A 15,280-nucleotide genomic window follows, 5' to 3' on the forward strand; every position below is an offset into this window, starting at 1 on the left:
AAGTTTAACTGTTATCAATGCATATTTTATTATATTTAATATATTTTATTTTATATGTATTATTCATTTTAGTGTCTATTAATAATAATAGAAACAATTTCTAAATAAATAAGCTAATTTGATTTATATCTATTTGATTTATTAAGTTACATATGTAATGAATAAAAAGTTATTTTAATGCTTTAATGCCAACACTATTCGTCAAATTAGACGTTAGCTATTAATTAATTGTTTCGTTTAAATTTCACTCAATTACGATGGTGAGACAGATTATTCCAAGACAGGTTTTGGACGTGGCGCAAATTACGTACGCCGGTTTAAGTATTCGCGAGTTAAAAAATAAAACACCACAACATTGTAAAAAAAACGCCTATACGAACCGCGTTAAGTGATACACTGGAGAAAAATGAACAACCAGTTTATCATTTTTATGACCATAAATCAGCGTGTAGGTTCGTACGAAAGTTGGTCACATGAGTCATATGGCTGAATTACCAGGTGGAATATATATATATATATATATATATGTATATATGTTACTTGTGACCATGGAGATAGTCCGTGGAGAAATCATTGATTTGTTAAATAAAAAAAAAAAATTAAATTCTATACCCAAGCCGTCAAAATGATCAGCTCTTATCCCAAAATGAGACACAAAGTTGCTAGGTAATGAAAATAATTACTGTTATTATTTTTTACTAAACGTAAAAAAATAATCCACATTAAAATAACGAACGTGAATTTTGCAAAATCCAACTGAAAGCTTAGTCTAAAACAAAAGTGAAAATATACCTGATGATTCTTTTAACGCCCTATGCCAGTTTTCTATTAAAATAATTGATACTGTGTAGTTTTTCTTTTTGAAAACATTTTTGTTTATGCTATACTACAATATTAGACAATATTCTAATTTTTATCTCTCTTATCATTTACAAGAACTTTATCAACGTTTTAATCTTTAATGGTAACATATACATGTTTTTAAATTAAGAATAATTTACTGAAAAAATTGGACTGCTCGATAACCAGTCTTGAATAAATAGCTTTGAAGTTATTTAATTTTTAAATTTCGGACGGGAGGTGGAGTACGGTTAAGAAATGCGCGCAAAAAATTATTCTCAACTTCTTCCCGTCCTAAATTTTAAAGTTTTAATAACTTTAAATATAAATATTTAAAACTGATTATCGACCAGTCAAAATGTTCAGAAAATGATTTTTTATTTAAAAATTCAATTAAATAGATAGATATATTACCATTTACGTTTCAAAAGTAAAGCTCTAGCAAATAAGTTCTAAATAACATAAAAAATTGAATATTGTCTAATATTGTATTACAACATAAATACAAATATTTTCAAAAAGAAACACTACAAAATTGCAATTATTTTAAGAGTAAGTAAATTAGTGTGTAGAGCGTTAAAAAAATCACCCGGTAGAGATTATTCTGGTTGCACCACTTGTTTTCGTTGACCCGCGTCGATTTTATAATATGAAAAGGAAATAGATCTTTTGACATTTTCCACGCCTTTTTTCTTCTGTACACGAGTCGTCCCAGTAGAATAGTATTTTATGACGTTTACCATTACAAACTCGGTTGGACAATCGGTTTATCGCGCACACTGGTCCTATAGTTAAATGATGAAATCGTCATCCTCGATACCGGTCGGGTCGTTTCGCAAACCAAGATAGGTATGGCCAAGTACATAACTTACACGAGCCCGACATTGTCGCAAAACCGCATATCTTATTAACAGATTTATACATTTAGAGGCACCCTATTTTTTTATTGCCACCGATTATGGAGACGTTTCGCAGACTATGCACAGTTATTTCTTGTAAGTATAGAAGGTATTAACGTCGGAACTTTCCAGTCTGTTGAATAACCGTAGGTTGGAAAAAAATACTAATATTTTGCGACCGACAGATCCCACATTGTCATGACCGGCCGAGGCTTTATTGTGTTGTGCTAAATATTTTTCGTCTACAGTATTTTTTTTTTCTTCTTCTTTACGCGTTATGCGGTCATGGCAGCAGAGGACGTCTGTTTGGCCGTGTGCCGCCATCTGTGACAACGTGCAAAATATTTTCCACGTTCCGGAAAAATAATAACCGCTCAAATTTATTCTCTATTATTTTTACCACAGGAAAACAGTTTTAAGTGACACTGGTTGGTCCGACGGAACCCATCACTCGACACTGTCCGGATTACGGAAACGATTAGGCACAGCAATGTTCCTTACACCGGTAGTGCGGTTTATCCATAAATGGCAACGCAATTGTCGAGAATAGTACAATGCTATTTCGGGCCTATATTTGACCGAACGATTTTCCCAGGATTTCCCCCTCGGTAACGCAGAGGACAAACTCTGATTTTCCAATATAGGTTTTCATTGCGCCCGTTAAGTTACCGAGGAGCCCGTGTGGAACTTAAACACGCTAGTGTGGGTACTTACAAGTTGAACATCTGAACCGTAGGCAACTATGCGGAATTTCGATTTAGAAGATGCTATAACTTTCCAATTACAAAACGCGTCGACAAATCGGATACAAGGGTCACCGGCCATCGTACGTTTGTTGTGTTGTGTTCACTTTTAATTTTTATTTTATGACTCTAGTATCGTCATATTATTTTTTCACTCTTTCATTTTTTTATATTACAACTACGGTACAAGCGTTTCCACAATATTATTCCATTCGCCTTGTTGTCGCCAAGTGGTATATTCTTATAGTTTATTACTGACGAACAGAGTTGAGTACAATTTTTAATAAGATATTAAATAATAATTGAAAAACTTGACCAATAATAGATAACAATATGTTATGCGCGAGAAATTACAATTGTTACTCGCTAATAAATAAAAGATAATTAGTTTATTTATTATATTTTATATAAAAAACAAAATCTCAGGTAATTTTCAATTTATAAAAAATAATATAATAATCTAAAATGCTTTTCTTAATCTCACATAGGTACATCAAACATTGTATATTTTATCATTTTTTGGTCATTCAAACAATTAATAATAAATAAAAGAAACGAAAATAATATCCATAATATGTATAATACTAGTGTTGACGAATAATGAATAACAAATAATTTGACAAAAATAATCGTTAAATAAATATTCTGAAAAAAAAAATTATCCGAATAATGTCAACTTCACTTGATAATTTATTTGTAAGTATTAAATAACTTATCGAACCATATTTACTCACACTATTTTTTAAATCTATATTTTTAGTAATTTTCTGTCTGTCCGGTGTGGGAGACGGTGCAAAGCGCTTTGACAATATTCTAATAATACATATAAAAAAGGGTTTGCGAATCTTATGCAGCCAACACTGAGTGTTTATTTCCGTCTCCGGCCTGTATGTGTGTGTGTAAAGAGTTGTTGCCAAGACGATGAGAGCATAGTAGTGCGAGTGCGGTCGTGTAAAAAAACGCAGTCTCTCAGTCATAACGGTGTCCGAGTATGGCAGCGGCACCGACAGTTTCGACCCGGTAACGGAACACTAGCACAGGTTCTTCCGAAATAACACACTATATAGGTAGGTATGTTGTGGTCACGTGTCTTAGCGCCGAAATAAGAATCACAATAATACAAATAATAATAATACACAGTAATATGTGTGTCGAGACCAGAGCAGTAGATATAGGTACGATACAGCCGGGCTCGCTGGCATTAAAGTCTCTATGGCATGCACTCTCGTTATAATATACTTTCAATGTGCATCGAGACTAAATCATATTAAAACAATTAACTATTAATTAGCCGACGACACTATTACAATGGCATTTTGTATGGATACTATCCATCACAGTCCTAAATATATACGTATATATATATATATATTATAAATGGGTCAAAACGCATAATACGCTTAGAAAAACAAAAACTTGGTAAAAATGCATGGGAAAGTCGAAAAACGGAAAATTATCTTCTTATTTGCATAATATAAAAATAATAAATTATAATTATTTCAACTATTTTGAATACTGTGGTCAAGTTTTCTGTCTGTTTTATAAACTTTTCTATGAATTTTTACACATTTTATGTAAAATTTCCTCATGTTTCTAAAAAAAAAAATATTAGAAAAATTCTCAACATTTTACACGACAAAAACACACTTTTTAAGTTATAAACTCAATTTTGATGACTTTCTGTTCGCGAAAAAAAATAAATATTTTTTTCAGAGAGCTGACATTATTTTGCATAAGAAACTGAATATTAATAAACTTTTTTGACGGCCATTTTTTTAAAGATTCTATAAAAAAAATTATAAAAAAAGAAGTGTCAAGGTAAAACCAAAAATACTTCTTACGATCATGGCCAAAATAATCGAAAAAAAGTTTGAGAACATTCTTTTCATCGTAACAGACATTCAGGTGTAATTTTCAAAAATATCCGATGGTGGTTCGCTCCCAACGTTTGTTCGTAATTGGCGTTTTGACTCGTATATGTATGATGTAAGCCAGTATACAATAGGTGATCAAAATTTTACTTTATTTTGTCTTAAGAAATAATTATTTAATGAAGACACTTATCATGTTTTTCGATTTATTTAGCGAATCTGTATTTTAACAATTTGTATGGCAAAATAAAAGTTTAGGGTATTATTAGTACGGTAATGACTCGTCTTTGTGGGTAATTACTTTGTCTGTTGTAACGTCTGTTACCGACTTTTTTCACAATAGTTTTTTCATTATTAATAATCATTTACGAACCTGTCCTATTTTTCTTTAAACGGGGTTATTATAGAATCTTATAATTCGGCATCACTTAGACAACAACAATTGTACACGCCTCGCGATTGAGCATTTTTTTTTCTTTTTTTGATACAGTGTTTCAATATTTTTGTAATTGTAAATAGATGGAAATGATTGATTAATAAAGTTAAATTAATATTTCAAAAAAATACTATGCTACATACGGTGTAGGATAATGTCGTCAGAGCTTGGTAAATTTAATTAAATAACGATTAACAACTTACAACTAATAAATTGAAATATTTTTTCAAAACTTAATACGGAACAGTAGATACGTTTGAAGTTGAATGAGATGTTTTCGAACGAAAATTCGCAGGTGTACAGGTGTCCCTAAAAGAACACTTTTTTTTTTTGTTCTTATAAAAATCAATGCACCTAATATTCGTTTGGAATATATTTGTTTTTCTTTGTTTTACAGATGACCAACGCTTAAAAACCCTCGACGATCGATGAACGATGGGTAACTCGAACAGCCACGGGATCCCGTATGCCACCAGCGACACTCAGGTGATACCGCCGCATTCGTGGGCTTACTCGTTTCCCAGGTCGCAGTATTTTAAACCGACCGGAGCCAAAGTTCTTCCCCAGCCTCCTCCCGGTCAGCGGTTGCGGCCCACAGACAATGGGACGGTCTTGCATAACGGCGGCACCATCAGTGTCAAAAGACCGTTCGACTATGTGCACCACGAAGAGGTCAGTTTGCGGCACTGTTAATGATATAATGTTAAATTAGTATAAGCGAGGCTAAACACAAGATATGGGCGTTTCTCTGATAGGCAGAGCTGAACAGAATTCGAATAATTGTTTTATTCAAATTTTAAGTAATCGTTTGTATAAAAAAAAAACAAATAATAGAATGAAAAAATTAACAAGAACTACTCGAATTTAACCTGTTGGTAAAGTTCCTTTTTAAAAGGAACAAGTTCAGTCCCTCGATTAATTGTAAAAATAGCAACTCTTTTCGACGTTTTGTTCTTTTTTTTTTTTTTAAAACAACTTATTCCACTTAATCCTCTAAAAAACGACACACATTCCTCATTTTTAGTTAAACTATTTAATTTCAATTTCAATAATAGTCCTTCGCCTATATTTAATAAATAACACTATTTATATAGCTTTTAGATTACAATCAACTATATTGTAAACAGTTTAAAGAACATATATATGAGTTGTATACAAAATATTAATTTAAATACAATCAATGTTACTTTTGATAGTTCCTGAAAAATCACATAATTTCAATGTTACGAATTAAATTTTATCCTTGAGAGTGAAAATGGTTGTCGACTAAATGAATCCTATGAATATCAAAACAAATATTTTAATATGCTACCCGTGTGTTCGGTGCTTGTTATAGTTAAATAAAATATTAGCTGATATAACCTCTCGTTTTCAATGTAAATTTACTGATGTTATTCTGAAAAACGACCATGGGTTATTAATATTATTACATTAATGTATATCAAAATATATAATAATAATAAAAATCTACGAGAAACCAATAGACAATCCCAATATATTATCCTTGAGTTTTTTTATAGCATCTTATTTTGTATAATATGTTTATCATTTATAAACATTTTCATAAATCCTTTCTAGTTTCACGGACTTTACCCCCAATAATACATTAACGACATCACTAATATACGTTTATTATATTTTACATGTGTTTTGCCTGAAAATATTGGTTTGTAACATATTCCCCCGTGATAATTCTATACTCGGATGTACTGAGATTGCCTATATAAAACGCCTCGTTAAAAAACATACAACTCCAGCCTAGAAAACTGTATTAATGTTTTCTTGGTTTCTACACGAATAATTAACTAAAGTTTTTTGTTACAGTTTCAACACGGATACCAAGGCCAAAGACACTTCCCGAGGGAAGACAGGAGAGATCGTATGGAGTATAACATGTACAACAGCGAACCGGACTTGAGATATGCGTTTAACAAACAACAACCCCCTCCGGTCGGCTATAGCAACCACCATCACCATCATCAACAGGCAGAGAACAAGGGAAGACTGTCTAGGTCCAAGAAAAAGTACAGGGCGCCTCAAATACCTCCGTCACACCATAATGGGGTGAGGGATTTTTTTTTTTTTAAATTAAAATAATGGTCATCACAAAATGTGTCGGTACTTGCATCAGCTAGGACACACTTAAGAACTGATCGGTTAAGTAGGGATAATAATAGCAAATAACGTTTTCTCTAGCAGATGGACAGTTCTTCACCAGATTCGTACCAACACTGGGAAAACCACAGAGAAAATAGTAGATCTAGTCAAAATAATGGTATGCCAAGATTGAGATTGTTCAAGACCCGAGCGGAGACGAAAAGGAAACTCAGCAAAGACGACGAGATGACGATGAAACATCCGGAAAACATAGTTAAAGCTAAACCGCAGCCAGGCAATCTACACCGTAGCATGTCTTCTCCGCAGTTCCAAGTAAGTCGTCGTGTATGATCTACAGGAGAAAAATGTATATAAATATATATTATGATAGCCTTTTTAGTGTTGCAAATAAAACCCTTCATTCGCATCTAAAGAAACCAATTCGTTGGAACAAACCTAATTTTTTTAGCGAAACCGATTTTTTAATTTGTTTTCAAAACGCGTGTTTTTTATGCTAAGTACAAAGGTTTTTTTTATTAAAAAACGCGAATTTTTACTATTTATTTTCCAAATATATTGATATTAGATTTCGTTCCAAGACTCATTGCTAAAAAAAACATCTAGTGACCATTAATTGTGGCCAAATACCAAAAACAACGTTTCATAACTTATTTTCTAATTATTTTTGTCGATTTAGTGTCTTTTGAAGTTACCGCTATGAAAATACATTACCAGCGAAGTTATGCATTATTCGAAAACATATACTTTATCTAAGTACAGTGATAAATCAAAAATTAATTTGTTTGTTATTAAATAAAAACAAAGTGATTTTTCAATATTGTCAGCGTCCCCCCTCTTTAACCTCTTTAACTATACACAGAGTTGTGCATCATTCGAATGAATCGTTATCTAAATAATCATCTAACGTTAGCAAATTATTATTCGAGTAAAAGCAAAGAATTTGCACAATTCTAATTGTATGCATTTGGAACTTCCACAGTAGACTATATAGATTTGAAACTAAACTTATTAATATTTTTACACGCTAAATCTTCTCTTTCCTTCCTACCCGCCATATCTACCCTAACAAAGGCCTAAATAAACAAATATCTTACCGTTGTCGACAGGCCGAGTTGAAGAGAGTGACGGAGAGGCTAAGGGAAAGAGAGTACCGTCATCCGCCCGTCGGCCGTGCTTCGGAGAGTTCGTCGAACCCCACGTCGGAAGACCGGCCAGTGACGACGGCCGACGTTGGCGACAGACATCACCAGCAGCAAGACAAGAACGCCGCGGCGGTGCAATCGAACAGAAAGCGATTGATGGCCGATCGAGCCAAACGTTTGTCCAGGTCCATACCGAATCTGGCGGCGGCCGAACAAGTGGAGGACAACGGCGTCCGGTGCACGGGCGAAGGGTCGTCGGCCACTGGATCCAACGACGAAGCCAAAAATCGTGACAAAAATGACAAAGCCAAGTCCAAGTGAGCATCAAAACCGTGTTAAATACAGTTCAGTCAAATGGTCAAATGCATTAATTGATTAAAAAAAAAAAGTTAAAATCGTGTTTTTAATTTGCTTACAATTTCTTTTAGTACGATATCAATGTCTTAAGTTATAAATGTGTTTTTTTTTAAGAAATTGAATCATATTTAACGCCACATACCCAACCAGTTGAAAAAAAAATTATATCTCATTACTTTATTCTCATTATATTTATTTTATTAGCTAATTAAAAACTTTATTAATGTTTTATCGTGATATTTGGCTAGAACGGTAATGTCATACAAATATTGTTTACAATATTATTGAAATATATTCAAACAATATTTATAGGACATTGAATTTCTGACCAAAAAACACAAACGGCAAAAATAAATTAATATTTTCAAAATATTATTAAACGTATGTTTTTACCACTATTTTATAATAATGTTTTGACACGAAAAGTCAACATTGTTTAAAAAATGTTATTTACAAAACGTATAAAAGTTTTGAAAATATTTCCAATATTAAAAATTTAAACAATATTTTGCAAATACATTTTTCAAACATCGTCGCAACAATTTTGTTTAATTATGAATTTTTGGCTGTATGGGAATGGTTATAAAATATTTGTACGGACCATAAACATTAGTTTATGCAACGAATTGAATATTGGCATTTTTTTTTTTTTTAGCATACCAGATACCAAACCAAAGACTTTTTACTTCGGTATGAATGAATTCAACAACGACATAACAGACAACAGGATGGCCGAGAACGTCGACCGATTCGCTGACAACTACAACAAGTCCAACCATTCGCCTTCGGACAGTTTGACCAGTAGTGATCCTACGGACGAGGTAACGTTTCTGTTTCTTTAAGTCGGCCGAATTCTCTCCGTGGCCACAAATCGCACAAGCTCCATGTTTAATGTTCCAATCTTATCCGAAACAAACTCCGTTTATTTGTTCCCAAATTTTCTATCATATTCTATCTAACTCTGAAGTCTCTGTAATGTGTTATCGTTTTCTTTGCAGAGTGGCGGCGGCGGCGACATATCACTTCAGCTGCGGCCTACCTTACCCAGGAAACAATTTGATATACCTAGGTTCAGCCCGACAGCTGCATGGCGGTTATTGACCGCGCTGGAGAGTCCAACGCCGGCAAGTCCGAATTACAGTGGCGGGGAAGAAGATTTGATACATGTCATCGATCAACCGATTCACCATAACGGCGACAAGTCGGGCGACAGCGGCATATCCGGCGACGCCAGTCCACATTCGGCGCACAATTCCCAGGTATAAGACCCTATAACCAATAGGTATTTGTATCGTTTAATATTTTGGTACATTTCTGACAATCTCCGTGTATACTGTGTATAGGGTGTTCTTAACAATACATACATTTTCATAATACTGTTAAAATATTAAGAGGACACATGTTGCACTGCTTGCATATGAACCAAAATTAAAGATGAGTTTTTTTTATTTTGTACATACGGGACAAGCCCAAAAAGATTAGAAAGTACATTTTTTATAAGTATGTGCATTGCACGTTATTATCGAGTGGTCCAAAAGCTTATGCGAGTGGGTCCAATATGATCCTGAAATGTATAAAACATAGCAGCTAAGCAAATACAATAATATATTCTGTGTTATAAAATTCGTTATTGTAAAACTCTCAAACCTACTTGGCTCTACGTCGAATCCGAAAATGCACTTAAATTGTTTACCGTCTTTTTATAGGTCGCTTGGACTCCACAACAAGACTTGGAGGAAACCAGTTCGGACGGTGGACTGGAGTCGGCACCGGTGTCGCCGCAGAGTTTATTAGACGCCACACAGTTTTCTAGATCCCGTACGGTGGCCAGACCTAGTTTTTGTTTGTCCCTGCCCAGGGAAGAAAACCCATTGCACGACAAGAGATACGGCCAAACGGTTAGTGTGGTGTAACTTAATTACAGCGGTTTAAACGTTTACGAAAACCACCGGTTCATTGTGCAGATTTACTTTAATTTTTGTTTGTTTTTTTTTCTTTCCGCGTGAAAAGGGTGAAGATTTCTCGCCTATGAACCCGCCAAAGACCAGTAGCTACTTCAAATCGAAACTGAACAGAAACAGTAAGGCTTCGATCGAAAAGACCAAATCGCATTTGGACGAAAACTGGGTGTTGAGCCGGAGCGTGCCGGATTCGCTACACAAGTCCGGTCTGGTAGGGAATTTCCCGTCACAGAACTGGAACCAAGTCGACGACGACCAGGATGACAGCGAACCAGTCCCGGAGGAGCTGACCATGTCTTCGTTGCCCAAGTTCTCGTACTTAGCCGCCGGTCGACGGGCTATGTACTTGCCGGAATACAAATCGTTGAACTACCTGTATCCAAGGTACAAAACAGTAACCGTGGTCTTGTGTTTGAATATTAACTTTTAAGATACTACCAACAATTTAGGGTAAACTCTAGCTCAGTTGTTAACTGTCCAAATTTTCTATAGTAGTTTTTGTAAAGTTTTAAAATTCTATTTGTTTTAGCTGTTTTGTTATGACTTATGCTTATAATCCGGTATTTAGGTAATAGGGGGGGGGCTGCTACAGTGAATAACTGCTAATATACCTGTTATTAAAAGAAAAATAACTGAAAACTCCGTTTTCTATACACCATCGCAATACACTCATCGTAATTGTGTACTACCGCCAGTTACGAATTGTCTTACTGAAAAATTATTTCTGCTATAAAGCAAGTACAAAAACTGGCTACAATGTATAATATGATATTACTTCTAAATTTGACACTCGGCTACATACGAAAAATCCGTATTTTCCATCCATATCCTGACCCAGAATTTTAATTTTTGTAAGTAAACAGTTTGAACTACATTTTAATTACTAATCCTTGATTATTTTCTTGCGATAGTAGTCTTATATATTTTCAATACACAGAGCCCTTTCCCATCCCACCAAGGGTTAGTAAGTATTTCACTGTAAAACTGTAAGGCGTCAATATTTTAAATCAATCTAAAACGCGCATAATTTCCAATAATAAGGTTCTAAATTTTTTTAGTTTCTATTAATATTTTTTGTTTCTTACTATTTTTTCGATTTGTGTTATTTTTTACAGAGATGGAATGAACATTTCGCCCGAGAGGATTAACAACGTGACTAAATCTTGCGACGATTTAACGAGGGACACACGAGAGGATGGTGTCGTTGCGGCCAAAGATAGAGCTAGACAAAGGAAATCGGCTAGCAAGAAATTCGCGTTCCAGAGCACTATCAGGCAGATCGAACGAAAGAAAATAGCCGAGAAATTGTCCAAAGAAGCCGAATACAAAGGTAATTGTAATTGCCGCTGTTGCCTTAACTTACTATGTTGAAATTACTAAAAATCATGTTGCCGACCGATTGGCACAGAACGTCAACGACTCAGCGAAATGGAAGCGATGCGGCGTGTCGAGGAAGAATTCCAAAAGAAACGCGAAAGGGAAAAAGCGGATATCCGGCAACAGCTGAGGCTGTACACGTTGACCCAAGGCGAGCGGGAGCCGGCCCAACCACTGCCGTCCGGCACTCAGGTCCTGTCGGAATTCCGGGAAGCCAGGCGCGATTACAAAGACTTCAACTCTTCGCGGTAAGACGTCGCAAATTTGGGTTTTGTCCGAATTGAAATCAGCCAACGGTTCGTCGTTTCAGGACTGCCGATCACGACTTCAGCAGCAACTCGGACAGCTCCATCAAAAAGTCCACGACGACCACGGTGCACCCCAAAGTAGTGTATCAGATGCCCAAGAGCACACAAGTCTACGTGACCCCAAACAGCTCCCGGAAACACGCCGCCGACAAAGGACCTTCCACCCCGACGTCGGCCAACTACCGGAAGGACTTCGCCCAAGGTGCCCTACCGCACTCTTTGGCCAGTTCCGATTCCGAAGTGTCGGTATCAAACACCAGACCGACATCGCGTACAAATCATCGAAGCAGGTAAACACACATGCGTCCAAAGTGTACATACCTACTACGTTTAAAGCTTGATACTAGTTAAAAAAAAAAATCCAACAGAATAACTAACTAGCTAACTAACGGACAAATAAATTTAGATTTATGTCAGGAAGATAAGCGTCTAAAAAGAGGTAGGTGTATGAATGTGAGTTTACACTCGGAGTTCTGCCATGGAGATTAGATGGAGTGGTACATACACGAAGCAGCAGTTAGCCGCGAAAAGAAGCAACGGGATATTAATTATTTGAGAATTAACCGGTTTAAAACATAGTATTCGGAGTTAAGGTTTATAGTAATGAGAATATTTTAGGCAGAGGTACGCTTGAAAAGCGCAAGTGGTAAATAGAGTAGATAAATGATGCGTCTCTTTCAAAACCAACCATAATCAATTTTTGAAATTTTTCATAAACAACAAAAGATGAAAATAAGGTTAAGATTTGACTCTATGCACGTTGTGTATAAAGATTTATTTTATCCAAATATTATTACAAGAGCTAAATAGCTTTATCATTTTGATATAACTGGTTTTGTTGTCAATTTCCTCCCATGGCTGGTTTTGTAAACTAACAATTAAATTTCTTTTTCACATATGTCTGGTTTTTATATTGACATTAGGTGGTTTTTAAACATACATTTATTAAGCTGACCATTATAGCCATTGATTATGGCTAGTTTTGAAACCATTAACCAACCACAATTTTTCCATTATCAGTTATAACTTAGATTTATGTTCAATATTTTTACAAACCATGTAATATAGTGTGACCATTTGGGAAAGACAAAAAGCCCCGTTTTAAAAAATTGGTCTTTTAGCTGGTTTTGAAACTTGACGCCTCAAGTATGGAATCACTGTTACTAGACAGTGAAGCCATTGAAAGCGCGTGGAAAAGAGTGATTAGAAGAGATGGAAAGAGGCAACATGGGAGTTGATACACATAAAGGTGTAGTTTGAATTGTAAGACAAATCGTATAGACAGCACTAGTGAGACGGGCTATGATGTTTGGACGTCAAAGTTGAAAGTTAAATCAAAGAGATGGAATGGTCGGTCAATTCCATTCGAGCGGGGAAAGGTGAAGATGATATACATAATTAACTAACTGACAAAAAAACGCATGCACCGATTCGACTAAAACTAAACAACTGGTAAAATAACACTGATCGTTTGAAAGGCTAATGGACTTTGGTTTGATAACAAATTACTTACCTATACATAAATTATTACATACTACAATATGTACATTATAATATAACACATTCATTACTGTCGTGGGGTTTTCAAAAATTATTTTTAAAAGACATTTAATAGTTTACCCGTTTGCTATACTTAAACGAACTTGAACAAATTTAAATTAAAAAAACGACGCGCGTAGACGAGCGCCTTGCAATAATACCGGCGACCGACTATAACTGCATTTTTTTTAATACGACTTATCTACAAGACATTTATTACTATTTTTTAATTAATCACTCAACAATCATTATTGTTTACAACTACTTGTATTACTGAATGCGACCGCAAACCGGACGAGCGATGGATATAAACAAGTGCGTTGAAAACAAACAATAAACAACATAACTATTCTTGACTTACTATAGGAAAAAGTTTTAAAACGTGTAAATATAATATATGTACATTTCAATAATAATAATAATAATTAATATACGCTTTAAATAACAAATCTAACACAGGTTTTAGCGTGAGTCCAGACCTCAAAAAATTAAGTGTAAATTCTAGTCAACACATTTTCAAGCCACTGTGCCAAAGAAGGTTGGTAGGAAAATGTCATGCATGCACCGTTAAATTGTTGACGATTTTTTTCGTTAGTTCAGATTTCACTAAAGCCTGTTGTTTGTGTTGCGAATTAGATCGACTAGCCCAACTTCTGATCAAGAAAACAGCAGTTACGTCGATCCTGATTTCGGTCATGCACAATCATTCACAGACAGCGAGGGCCAAGAAATGCAAATAAACTGTTCAACGGTACACACTTAGTTCTGCAACTGTACTCTTAACAATTATTAAGGGGGCGTTCACGAGGGGGTAGGGTGGATACGGGGGGCACTGGGGATGTTAGGTGAAAGTATAAATATATGTTTATAATATGATGTGTTATTTTTTAGAAATACAATGAAGTTACCAGCGAAGTAGTAGTACCGAAACCAGGTATTAACTCGTTACAACCGTTCATAAAAAACAAAAACATAACGTACAAACCAATTGTTTTCAATCCAGTAAATAAAAACAAAGTTGCTCAACCATTGATTTAGATTAATATTACTATTAATTGAGTTATTTTAAAAATATATATATTTAGCCAATTTTTATATATTTTAAATAATACATACCTACTTTTATTCCCCTATTATTATTATTATTGTTACACGTTTGAGAGTATAATATATAAAAAAATATCGAATCGTAGCTAATCCAAGTATAAATGTTGTCATAGGTATATATTATTCAAACTGACAAATGTACATTTCTATAAAAATAAATTAACAAAATTATACTATGTTAATAAAATGTTGTCTTTTAAATTTTAGTTTATGAAATACAACTGAATTATTTTTAATATTATATTGTATTGCTAAAGTTATTATATTAGGTGTGTACATTATATTGTTTGACTATATTTGTGTTATGAACATTAACTTGTTTGCATAATGTCAATTGCCATAAAAATAAATTAAAATGTTTATTAATTTCGTTTTATTATGTTTTGTTTATTTTTCAGTTTTCTATAATTTAAATTTATAATAGGTGTAGAGTGTTATATTTTAGACACTTTATATTATATTCGAAGCTACTAAAATCAGGTGGAAAGAAATTATATTAATCTACTTCTTGTAAAATCAATACGATCATTTTAACTTTACTATTTTTTTAAAATTTAATTTTTTTAATGTAGAATACTTAAT

General features: G+C 34.2%; 1 protein-coding gene across 5 annotated transcripts in view; it reads left to right on the forward strand.

Moving 5' to 3' along the window:
- Window positions 1-14,832, forward strand: part of LOC126840517 (uncharacterized) — a 44,858-nt gene extending 30,026 nt beyond the window's left edge. The window contains exons 3-15 of one of the 5 annotated variants that reach the window (XR_007686067.1): window positions 5,187-5,461; window positions 6,614-6,853; window positions 6,986-7,219; window positions 8,014-8,366; window positions 9,062-9,227; window positions 9,405-9,665; window positions 10,113-10,304; window positions 10,417-10,751; window positions 11,483-11,697; window positions 11,776-11,992; window positions 12,055-12,342; window positions 14,051-14,129; window positions 14,192-14,303. Coding sequence is in view for 2 of the 5 variants with exons in the window: in XM_050576320.1 (XP_050432277.1) it covers window positions 5,225-5,461; window positions 6,614-6,853; window positions 6,986-7,219; window positions 8,014-8,366; window positions 9,062-9,227; window positions 9,405-9,665; window positions 10,113-10,304; window positions 10,417-10,751; window positions 11,483-11,697; window positions 11,776-11,992; window positions 12,055-12,342; window positions 14,228-14,342; window positions 14,483-14,629 (3,000 nt within the window). In the remaining 3 variants the exon portion in view is untranslated. Of the gene's footprint in view, window positions 1-5,186; window positions 5,462-6,613; window positions 6,854-6,985; window positions 7,220-8,013; window positions 8,367-9,061; window positions 9,228-9,404; window positions 9,666-10,112; window positions 10,305-10,416; window positions 10,752-11,482; window positions 11,698-11,775; window positions 11,993-12,054; window positions 12,343-14,050; window positions 14,130-14,186; window positions 14,343-14,482 lie in introns of those variants that run through there. The other 4 variants (XR_007686068.1, XR_007686066.1, XM_050576320.1 and 1 more) reach the window with 4 other exon arrangements.
- The last annotated feature ends 448 nt before the right edge of the window (window positions 14,833-15,280 follow it).

Source organism: Adelges cooleyi, unplaced genomic scaffold (assembly GCF_023614345.1).
Source record: "Adelges cooleyi isolate 19-005CV unplaced genomic scaffold, UGA_ACOO_1.1 ACOO_flye_CR_arks_rails_tigmint_CR_PRNA_376, whole genome shotgun sequence".
NCBI classification, from domain to species: Eukaryota; Metazoa; Arthropoda; class Insecta; order Hemiptera; family Adelgidae; genus Adelges; species Adelges cooleyi.